Source organism: Hemiscyllium ocellatum, chromosome 15 (genome assembly GCF_020745735.1).
Source record: "Hemiscyllium ocellatum isolate sHemOce1 chromosome 15, sHemOce1.pat.X.cur, whole genome shotgun sequence".
Lineage (NCBI taxonomy): Eukaryota > Metazoa > Chordata > Chondrichthyes > Orectolobiformes > Hemiscylliidae > Hemiscyllium > Hemiscyllium ocellatum.
The window spans coordinates 4,602,720-4,614,798 of NC_083415.1; the positions used below are offsets into that span (position 1 = coordinate 4,602,720).

Below are 12,079 nucleotides of genomic sequence, written 5' to 3' on the forward strand. Positions count from 1 at the left end.
GGGAAAGAAGAATGTGCAATAAGACCTGAGGGTCCTTGTACACCAATCACTGAAAACAAGCATGCAGGCTCAGTAGGCTATGGAAGGCAAATCCCCTTCATTAGGAGGGGATTCTTGTACAGGAGCAGGGATGTCTTGTTGCAATTTTAGTCACACCACACCTCAAATACTGTGTGCAGCTTTGGTCTCTATTTTTATATGAGGAAGGATATTCTAGCTGTGGAGGAATTGCAACAAAGATTTACCAGACTGAATCCTGGGATGGTAGGACTGACGTTTGAAGAGAGACTGAATTGGTTAGGACTATATTCACTGGAGTTTAAAAGAATGAGGTGGGGTCAGGGGGATGGGGTTCTCGTACAAACGTATAAAATTATAACAGCATTTGATATATGGTAAATGCAAGATGGATGTTCCCAACAATTGACCGGGCAGTCCAGAATCGTGGTCACAGTGTAAGTATACGTGGTAGGCCATTTTGGATTGAGATGAGGAGAAACCTTTTCACCCAGAGAGTGGTGAGCCTGTTAAATTGTCTGCCACAGATTCCTGATGAAGGGCTCTGGCCTGAACATTGACTCTCCTGCTCCTCGGATGCTGCCTAACCTGCTGTGCTTTTCCAGCACCACATTCTCAACTCTGATCTTCAGCATCTGCAGATCTCGCTTTCTCCCTTCCACAGAAAGAGGTTGAGACCAAAACATTGAATGTTTTCAGGGAACTAAATATAGTTCTTTGTGCTAAAGTGATCAAAGGGCATGGTTGAAAGTGGGAATAGGGTACTGAGCAGCATGATCAGTGATGATCATATTGATTGGTGGAGCAGGGTCAAATGGCTATTCATGTTCCTATTTTCTGTTTCTCTGCATCCACTAGCTGAAATCATGTAGCTGCAACGATAAATGCGATAGATTCCAGACATGTAGAAGAAAATCTTTGCCACAAATGGCTGTGAGGCTACTGGACTTGTGTTCTGTGGGCTACTATTGTACCAGTGGTTTTATTAGAAACCGAGTCACATCAATGTTTAAGAATATGTTAGAAAGGCAATTGGAAAAAAAGAATAAATGGATATATGAACTCACAAGTGGAATTGGAACCAGTGTTTTTACAAATGTTGAACTTAATGTTGTTTGTGGTTTTTAATTTCATCTCTGTTGAGTGACGTTTGAGTGGCTGTTTGCTGTGAAGATGTTCTTATAGTCATCCTAGTGACGTGACCCATGCAAGAAGCGAAGTTTGGATATATGCATTTATTTTGTGATTCATTATCAGATTTATATATTTTATATGAATAATTTCTCACTGCAAGTAGAAGCGCAAATGCTGCCTTCAGATTGCTCAAGTAATGAATAATGAATGTTTTGGTGATATAGCACTACAGTTTGATTCTAATTTAGATTAGATTAGATTAGATTTACAGTGTGGAAACAGGCCCTTCGGCCCAACAAGTCCACACCGACCCGCAACCCACCCATACCCTTACATTTACCGCTTACCTAACACTACGGGCAATTTAGCTTGGCCAATTCACCTGACCCGCACATCTTTGTGACTATGGAAGGAAACTGGAGCACCCGGAGGAAACCCACGCAGACACGGGGAGAACGTGCAAACTCCACACAGTCAGTCGCCCGAGTCGGGAATTGAACCCGGGTCTACAGGCGCTGTGAGGCAGCAGTGCTAACCACTGTGCCACCGTGCCGCCCAAATCTAATCTAATCATTTACTACTGAAATGAAGTCCACTGTGGCTGTAAATATGACCTGCAAAATATATAATATTGAAACAAAAATAAAATGGTCTTTCTTTCCCTTCAACCCTATTCCCCACTGTGTTCTGCAAAATTATCCAAGAGTAAGTGAATTGTAAAGAGCAGCAGTGTTCCAGATCTATACTTTCATTGATTAACTATGTCTTGTAAGGGTGCTGATTGGCTTCATGTCTTTCCTGAACCAGAGAAGGCCAAGATAATGTATGATTTATGCACTTGATTCTGCACAATGGCTATGATATCTTCTGCAAACAGATGATTTCCCAAAGATTTTACATATGGTGAAGGGGTCTGTGATAGAGTTGGTTTTATCAGAATGGGAGGTATGGGGCTGATTTGGAAAAAGAAAAAGTGTTTTTGTATGTTAAATATTTCTTTTAACCTCTTTCAGACAAGTAATTTTGTTGCTGGAGCTCTATAATTCCAATGATATACATGACTACCTGCGACACATTGCACTCTCTCTGTGTTCTGACAAGGTTGCTGAGGTTCGATGGATTTCTTTCAAGCTGGTATGTGGTACACAAGTGCTATCAGGTTTTTGCTGAATCATTTTCCATTTTTGTCTGGTTCTCATTGATTTGTTTTCACTTCGATTTTGGGCCTGTCTTCATCTACTAAAGCCCTCTACCTTACAATTCACAATCTCCAACTCTGGCTAGACTGACTCTGTAGCAGAGTCTCCTTCAATTAGTGCATCAGAGGAAGCAGTCACTCCTCAAAGTCAGAGGGTCCCAGATTCAAGGTGAACTTTGGGTGACATTTCAGTTGGAAGTGTGGAAGTCCAAAGTGCTCCTTTAAGTGAGATGTTAAACCAATGTATATTCAGGAGGATGTAAATAATAATTTGCGTTTATATAATATTTTTAACTTGAAAAAATGTCCTTGAAATCTAATTCATAAGATATAAAAGGACCTTTCAATTCAAAAACCTTTACAAATCTTTTCATTGAGTGTTCACAAGTATGATTGCAGGGGCCATTTTGTGCTTAGGTCAAAATGGCATTGAGTTAAGTGAAGATAAATTTAAATACTCTTGCGTTGTATTTTTATAATATTTATGTACTGTAAATTGTTTCTGAATGATTGATTGTTTACCCAAGTACTTTTTCTAATAATTTCCCTTCCATTAATTTCAGACTAATTTGTAATTGTGTGGCCTATCCCTGCGCTGTCCTCTTGAACAAAGGAACAACAATAGCTCTCTTACAGTATCTGACACTTTACCTGTGCCCAGCCAAAAATATCTCGATCAAGATCCCAGCAATCTCCTCCCTTGCTTTTCATAGCAGCCTGGGATATATCTCGTCAGGCCCTGTGAATTTATGCACCTTTATGCCAGCTAATACCTCCTCCTTATAAATCTTAACATGCTGTGGAACTTATCATCCCTACTTAAGCTAGAATGCCTTTCTGCTTTGTAAATACTGATGAGAAATATTTAGTTAAGACTATGTCCTCTGGCTCAATGTAAAGATTGCTTCTTTGGTCCTGCTCTTTCCCTGAGAATCCTCTGGTTTGTAATATACTTAAAATACCTTGGGGTTTTCCTTATCTTATCTGCAAAAGATATTTTGTGGCCCCTCTGTGCTCCCCTAATTTATTTTCTATGTTCTTTATATTCCTGAATCTTTAACAAAGTGTAACTGCAGTTGGAACTGTTGGAAATGTCAGCATTTGTGAAGCGAGTTAAAGTATATGTTTAATTAAAATATGCCTCTTGGTTAAATTTTTAAAAATATAAACCATAAGTATTAAGTTAGCATGGAGCACTGTTTTTCAGGGCAAAAGGATGGTGCTATTTTCTGGGCCTATAGATTGTGAAGGAGCAAAGATGGCCTTTATTGGAGTGATATGCTCTTCCTGTCAGATGTGGGAGTTTAGGGAGAGTTTGTGGTAAATTCTATTGTATCATATGGATCAGTTGGAGTGACAGAGACAATGAAGAATTTACCAACAGCTAGTGGGTGTGATGGATGATAGTTACAGGAAGGGACAAAAGCTGCAGATTAGGTAGATGCGTTAACTCCAGGAAAGGTAGGAGAGGTAGGCAGCTAGTGCAGGAGTCTTCTGTGGCTATCCCTGTTTCAAACAGGTATGCTATTTTGGAAAATGTAAAGGATGATGGATTCTCAGGAGAATGTAGCATGAACGGCCAAGTTTCTGGTATAGAGACTGGCTCTAATGCACTGAGGGTACATCAAGTTCCAAACATTCAATTGGGATAGGGACTCTCTAGTCAGAGATACAGACAAACGTTTCTGCGGTCAGCAGCGAAAAATGAGAATGGTGTATTGCCTTCTCGGTGCCAGGATCAAGGATGTCTCCGAGAGGGTGCAGAATGTCCTCTTTGAGGAGAGGGACCAGCAGAAGGTCATTGTCCACATTAGAGCCAATGACATAGGAAGGGAAAAGGATGAGATTCTGAAGGGAGAATATAGAAAGTTTAGCAGGAATTTAAAAAGAAAGTCCTCAAGGGTGGTAATATTTGGATGACTTCCAGTGCTACGAGCTAGTGAGGGTAGGAATAGGAGGATAGAGCAGATGAATGCATGGCTGAGAAGCTGGTGCTTGGGAGAAGGATTCACATTTTTGGATCTTTGGAATCTATTTTGGGGTAGAAGTGACCTGTACAAGAAGGACGGATTGCACCTGAATTGGAAGTGGACTAATATATTGGCAGGGAGTTTTGCTTGAATTGCTCGGGAGGATTTCAATTAGTAAGGTGGAGGAGGTGGGACCCAGGGAGATAGTGAGGAAAGAGATCAATCTGAGACTGTACAGTTGAGAAAAGGAGGGAGTTAAACAGTTAAGGCAAGCAGGAACAAAGCAGAGAACAAGTTAGGACTGATAAATTAAACTGCATTTACTTCAGTGCAAGAGCCCTAACAGGGAAGGCAGATGAACTCGGGGCATGGTTAGGAAGATGGGACTGGGATATCATAGCAATTACAGAAACATGGCTTAGGGATAGACAGGATTGGCAGCTTAATGTTCCTGGATACAAATGCTACAGGAAGGTTAGAAAGGGAGGCAAGAAAGGAGGGGGAGGATTAGATTAGATTACTTGCAGATTACTTACAGTATGGAAACCGGCCCTTCGGCCCAACAAGTCCACACCAACCCGCCGAAGCGCAACCCGCCCATGCCCCTACATTTACCCTTACCTAACACTACGGGCAATTTAGCATGGCCAATTCACCTGACCCGCACATCTTTGGACTGTGGGAGGAAACCGGAGCACCTGGAGGAAACCCACGCAGACACGGGGAGAACGTGCAAACTCCACACAGTCAGTCACCTGAGTCGGGAATTGAACCCTGGTCTCAGGCGCTGTGAGGCAGCAGTGCTAACCACTGTGCCACCGTGCCGCCCACTTCAAAAGTGGCACTTTTGAAAAGGGGTAGTATTACAGCTGTACTTCGAGAGGATATTCCTGGGGATACTTCCAGGGAATTTATTTGGGTGAAACTAAAAAGTAATAAAGGGATGATAACCTTATTGGGTTGTGTTATAGACCCCCTAATAGAGGGAAATTGAGGAACAAATTTGTAAGGACATTTCAAATATCTGTAGGAAGAATAGGGTGGTTATGGTAGGGGATTTTAACTTTACAAACATAAACTGGAATTGTCATAGTGTTAAGGGTTTAGATGGAGAGGAATTTGTTAAGCATGTACAATAAAATTTTCTGATTCAGTATGTGGATGTATCTACTAGAGAAGGTGCAAAACTTGACCTACTCTTGGGAAATAAGGCAGGGCAGGTGACTGAGGTGTTAAGGAGGGGGAGCACTTTGGGGCCAGCGACCATAATTCTGTTTGTTTTAAAATAGTACTGGTAAAGGATAGACAGGATCTAAAAGTTGACCTTCCAAATTGGAGGAAGGCTTATTTTGACGGTATGAGGCAAGAACTTTCAAAAGCTGATTGGGGCAGATGTTCGCAGGTAAAGGGATGGCTGGAAACTGGGAAGCCTTCTGAAATGAGATAACGAGAATCCAGAGAAAGTATATTCCTGTTAGGGTGAAAGGAAAGGCTGGTAGGTATCGGGAATGCTGGATGACTAAAGAAATTGAGGGTTTGGTTAAGAAAAAAGAAGGAAGCATATGTCAGGTATAGATAGGATAGATCGAGTGAGAGTATAAAGGCAGTAGGAATGTACAGGAGGACAAAAAGGGGACATGAGGTAGCTTTGGTAAATAGGGTTAAGGAGAACCCAAAGGTTTTTATAAATACATTCAGGACAAAAGGGTAACTAGGGAGAGAATAAGGCCCTTCAAAGATCAGCAAGGCAGCCTATGTGTGGAGCTGCAGGAGATGGGGGAGATACTAATTGAGTATTTTGCATCCGTGTTTACTGTGGAGAAGGACAGGAGGTATAGAATGTGGGAAAGTAGATGGTGACATCTTGAAAAATGTCCAAATTATAGAGGAGGAGGTGCTCGATGTTTTGAAACACATACATAAAAGTGGATAAATCCCCAGGAACTGGCCAGGTGTACCCTAGAACTCTGTGGGAAGCTAGGGAAGTGATTGCTGGGTGCCTTACGAAGATATTTGTATCATCAATAGTCACAAGTGAGGTGCCAGAAGACTGGAGGTTGGCTAACGTGGTGCCACGGTTTTAAAAAGGTGGTAAGGAAAAGCCAGGGATCGATTAGACTAGTGAGCCTGACATTGGTTGTGGGCAAGTTGTTGGAGGAATTCCTGAGGAACAGGATTTACGTATATTTGGAAAGGCAAGGACTGATTAGGGATAGTCGGCCTGGCTTCGTGCATGAGAGGTCATGTCTCAAGAACTTAATTGAGTTTTTTTGAAGAAGTAACTAAGATTGATGAGGGCAGAGCAGGAGACATGATGTATTTGGGCTTCAGTAAGGCATTCGACAGGGTTCCTCATGGGATACTAGTTCGCAAGGTTCAGTCTCGTGGAATACAGGGAGAACTAGCCATTTGGATACAGAACTGGCACAAAGGTGGAAGACAGAGATTGGTGGTGGGGGGTTGCTTTTCAGACTGGAGGCCTGTAGTTAATGGTGTACCACAAGGATTGGTGCTGGATCCACTGCTTTTCTTCATTTATATAAATGATTTGGATGTGAATATAGGAAATATAGTTAATAAGTTTGCAGATGTAGTGGACAGCGAAGAAGGTTATCTCAGAGTACAATGGGATCTTGATCAGATGGGCCAGTGGGTTGAGGAGTGGTAGATGGAGTTTAATTTAGATAAATGTGAGGTGCTGCATTTTGGGAAAGCAAATCTTAGCAGGACTTATACACTTAATGGTAAAGTCCTAGGGATGTTGCTGAACAAAGAGACCTTGGAGTGCAGGTTCATAGCTCCTTGAGTCGCAGGTAGATGGAATAGTGAAGAAGGCATTTGGTATGCTTTCCTTTATTTGTCAGAGTGTTGAGTATAGGAGTTGGAATGTCATGTTGCAGCTGAACAGGACGTTAGTTAGGCCGCTTTTGGAATATCAGAAGGATGCAGAGAAACTTGAAAGGGTTCAGAAAAGATTTACAAGAATGTTACCTGATTTGGAGGATTTGAGCTATCAGGAGAGGCTGAATAGGGTAGGGTTTTTCCCTGGAGTGTCTGAAGCTGAGAGGTGACATTACAGATGTTTATAAAATCATGAGGGACATAGATAAGATGAACAGACAAGGTCTTTTCCCTGCAGTGAGGGAGTCCATAACTAGAGGGCATAGGTCAAGGTGAGAGGTGAAAGATATAAAAGGGACCCATCGGCAACTTTTTATGTAGAGAGTGGTGCATGTATGGCATGAGCTACCAGAGAAAGTAGTGGAGACTGATACAATTGCAGCATTTAAAAGTCATGTGCATGGCTCTATGAATAGGATGGGTTTAAAGGGATATGGGCCAAGTGCTGACAAATGGGACCAGATTAGGTGGCATGGATTAGTTGGACCGAAGGGTCTGTTTCCGTGCTGTAATTCTCTATGCCTCTAACTGGGGAAAGAAAGTGAGTGAAGAAACATTTTAGCCAGGTCAGTGTACTGGCAATGGGGAAAAAGAGCAGAAAAACAATGGGGTCACTGTCATCTGCAACATACTTTCTCTTTGGAAGCATTGGGTCAAGGGGACAGTGAGAAGAGTGACACTGATGGATAAAGCTACCTATTGAATAAATGTAGATTTTTAAGAAATATTGCTTCCTGCATTTACGTTTGTTTTCACTAATAGGCCTTGCTTATTACTCAACAGGTAGTGGAGATTCTAAAGAAGTTTTATGCAACTGCCAGTGAACCATTAGCTGTGAACTTTATGAATGAGCTCACACTTCGATTTTGCCATTGCTCTAAGTGGATCGGACGTCAGGCATTTGCCTTCATCTGTCAGGTGAGTGAATGAGTAAGGGAAATAATTTCTCCTTTTTAATTAAAGTGAAACCACTTTTCCTCACTATTGACTGTGGGAACATTTAATGACAGGCTGGAGGAAATCAGACTGATATTTGCAGTTTCCTCTATCATTGGTACCCTTTGCCCCACCCTATCCCACTGAATATCTTGCTGATGCTTACTTTCTAAATTAACACATGTAGTTGCTGGTGCAGATTAAGCATTGTAATCCCTCCAGAATAAAAGGCAGGAAAAATGTTTTAAATACAAAAGATATAGTAAGCATAGAAAGGTATTAATTAAAGATGCTTTTGAAAATAATGGAAGAAAACTCTCCTTTGTACACAGGCAATTGTGGAAGAGGAATGCATGCCAGTGAGTCAATTTGTTGAACACCTACTTCCAAGTCTGCTTGGTTTGGCAACTGATCCTGTTCCGAATGTTCGAGTATTGCTTGCCAAGGCACTGAGGCACACACTACTGGAAAAAAGTAAATATGAAAGTACATAGTATTCTTAAGTGAGGGTATTGGTGATTTAAAGCAATGGGCATTTTCTATGGGAGTCAAGGAGTTATTCACATAATGAGCCACAGCTAGATTATATCAACTGGCATTGGGCCTCCAGATAACTCAAAATTGTGCACCAATTACAGTTTATAGAATAATGTGTTTAGATTCTTTTGTGTAAAATTGCTATATTTTTACTCAAATCAGGTTGGGCTTTTTAGTTCCTTGAGCCTAATATCCATTTATTTACACAATGACTAACTCATATCTTAAGTCTGTTTTCCTATATTTGCTTCATATTCTTTGAATAACCTGAGCTAATAAAAATCAGTGTTCAGTTTCAACAGTCCAGCATCCCCATCCTTTTTGGGGAAGAGAATTCAAGATTTTAACTACTCTGTCAAAAATGATTCCCGATTCCAATCCAAATCCAAATGATTTAATCTAGTTGAAATTATGCCCTGCCTTCAGGATCCTCTAACAGAGGACACAATTTCTCAGTGTCTGCTTTTCCAAATCCTTTAATTATTTTAAGTTCCTCAATATAATCATATTCTAAATGCAAGTGAATACAGCATGAGTTTATGCAATCTGTCATAACTGCCCCTTTAAAACTTGGCATAATTCTCACTGTTCATCCCCTAAGGCTACTTTATCCTTTTTGAGTTGCAACACCAAAAAAAGCTCATTGTCCTGCTCCACTGTTTACTTGCTGCACATGTACACTAACCTTTCATAATTTGTGCAGATGGACACCCAAATTGCTTCTTTTCTCCATAGATCCTAGTCTTCTATCATAAAGAAATCTTCCAGTCTGTCTTTCTAAATTCTAAAGTGGACCTAACAATTCCCTGCATTAATCCCATTATCTAAAACTCAATTTTCTACTCAATTTGCCTCTCTATCCCTCATTTCATTTCTTAGAACTGGGAGTCAACAAGTCATCCTGCAATGCAAGGGAGAATTTGAGTATTTGGGAAAGCTGCCTTGCTCTGTAAAACAGATAATAAGAATTCCTCCAGGTAATTATGAAGGAAAAAAAATAGCTGAAGTGAAATTGGTCCTCTGGTCAAGTGAGCCTGAGGAATGAATGATGTGAAATAAGGAAATGATAGAAGCATTGAACAGATATTCTGTACTTGTCTTCACTGTAGAGGCCTCCAAATCCCAGAAATAATGGTAAATAAAGAGATGAAAGAAGGAAAGAACTTAAAACAATTGAAATCACCAAGGAAAGGATACTGAGAAAGCTATTATAACTCAAAGCTAACAAGAGCCCAGGTCCTGATGGATTTCATCCCAGGGTCTTAAAAGAAATGGCTGCTGAGATGGTAAATGCATCAACTTTAATTTTCCAAAATTCCTTGCTTCTGGAAAGGTCCCTTCAGATTGGGAAATAGTGAATGTAATTCTCTTCTATTCAAGAAGGGGCAAAAAAAACAGCAAGCAAGAAACTACAGGCCAGTTAGACTAACACCTGTCACAGGGAAATGCCAGAATCTATTATTGAGGAGGTTATAGCCGGACACTTAGAACATCTTCATGCAACAAGAAAGAGTTATTATGGTCTTGTGAACAGGAAATCATGTTTTACTGCTTTACTGGAATACTTTGAGGAAGTTACAAGGATAAAGGGGAATTTATAGATGTGGAGTGCTTGTTTTCTAAAAGGCATTTGAAAACATGCCTTCATTAAAGGATACTGTACTAAATAAAATCTCATAATATTGAGTGTAGCATATTCACATGGATAGAGGGTCGTTAGCTAACAGGTAACAGTAGAGGTAAATGGGTAATGGTGAGGTGTAACCACTGAAGTATCACAGAAACCAGTGTTAAGGCCTCAAGTATTTATAATTTATATCAATGACTTTGATAATGTTTGCTAAATTTACTGATGACACAAAGATAGGTCAGAGAATAAATTGTGAATCAGAGATCAAGAGTTTGCAAGTGCACGTTAACTTGAGTGAGTGGGCAAAAATCACAAATAACGTATAACGTGGGAAATTGTAAGATTGCCCACTCTGGTGGGAAGATTATAAAAGCAAATTATTATTCAAATGAAGAGATATTGTAGACCTTTGCAGTATAGAGAGATTTGGGTGTGTAAATTTTTTAAAAATTAATAAGCAAGTGTAGCAAGTGATTAGGAAAGCAAATGGAATGTTGTTCATTGCAAGGGAAATGGAATATAAAGGTAGGGATGTTTAATACAGCTTTGGTCTCCTTATTTTGAGAGGACGTAATTGCTTTAGAAGCAGCTCAGTAATTCATTTGATTAATGTTTGGGAGAAGATTAGTAGCTCGGGTGTTCATTGTTGTGGTTCTGTTCGCTGAGCTGGGAATTTGTGTTGCAGATGTTTCGTCCCCTGTCTAGGTGACATCCTCAGTGCTTAGGAGCCTCCTGTGAAGCGCTTCTGTGATCTTTCCTCCGGCATTTGTAGTGGTTTGAATCTGCTGCTTCTGGTTGTCAGTTCCAGCTGTCCGCTGCAGTGGCCGGTATATTGGGTCCAGGTCGATGTGCTTATTGATTGAATCTGTGGATAAGTGCCATGCCTCTGGGAATTCCCTGGCTGTTCTCTGTTTGGAATGTCCTTGGCCAAACAGAGAACAGCCAGGGAATTCCCAGAGGCATGGCACTTATCCACAGATTCAATCAATAAGCACATCGACCTGGACCCAATATACTGGCCACTGCAGCGGACAGCTGGAACTGACAACCGGAAGCAGCAGATTCAAACCACTACAAATGCCGGAGGAAAGATCACAGAAGCGCTTCACAGGAGGCTCCCAAGCACTGAGGATGTCACCTAGACAGGGGACGAAAAGTCTGCAACACAAATTCCCAGCTCGGCGAACAGAACCACATCATTTGATCAATTCCTGTGAGGAAGAGGTTGTCTTATGAAGAAATGTTAGACAGTTGGTCCTCTATTGATTGCAGTTTAGAAACGCGAGGAGTGATCTTATTGTAAGGTAACAAATCTTGAGGGGACTTGACAGGGTGGATTCTGAAGATTGTACCTCCTCTTGGCAGAGATGAGAACTAATGGCACAGAGTAAAAGTAAGACGTTCTTATTTAAAATGGCGATAAGGAGAAATTCTTCTGTGGGTTGAAAGTCTGTGGAATTCTGTCCCACAGACAGCTGTAAAAGCACTGCTATTGAATATTTTTAAGACTGAGTTAAGTTCTTGACTGACCAGGGAGTTGAAGAATGAAGGAGGTGTGAAGTAACGACAACAATCTGATCAACTGTGAACTTTGAATTGGCAGAGCAGACTCAATGGGCCAAACAACTAACTACTGCTTATTCCTGTGCAAACAACTGGTCCCACAATGATGTTCCAAAGGATTGTTTGAATTTGAGTAAATTTCAAGTATAATTCATTGATATCTAAACTGAGCTTACAAAATGCTTGTCAAGT

At 40.8% G+C, this 12,079-nt stretch overlaps 1 protein-coding gene across 1 annotated transcript in view; it reads left to right on the forward strand.

Moving 5' to 3' along the window:
- ppp4r1l (protein phosphatase 4, regulatory subunit 1-like) overlaps positions 1–12,079 on the forward strand; it is a 139,458-nt gene that overhangs the window by 112,582 nt on the left and 14,797 nt on the right. The window contains exons 17-19 of the mRNA XM_060836247.1: positions 2,166–2,286; positions 8,005–8,139; positions 8,490–8,631. Of these exons, the coding sequence (XP_060692230.1) occupies positions 2,166–2,286; positions 8,005–8,139; positions 8,490–8,631 (398 nt within the window). The remainder of the gene's footprint in view (positions 1–2,165; positions 2,287–8,004; positions 8,140–8,489; positions 8,632–12,079) is intronic.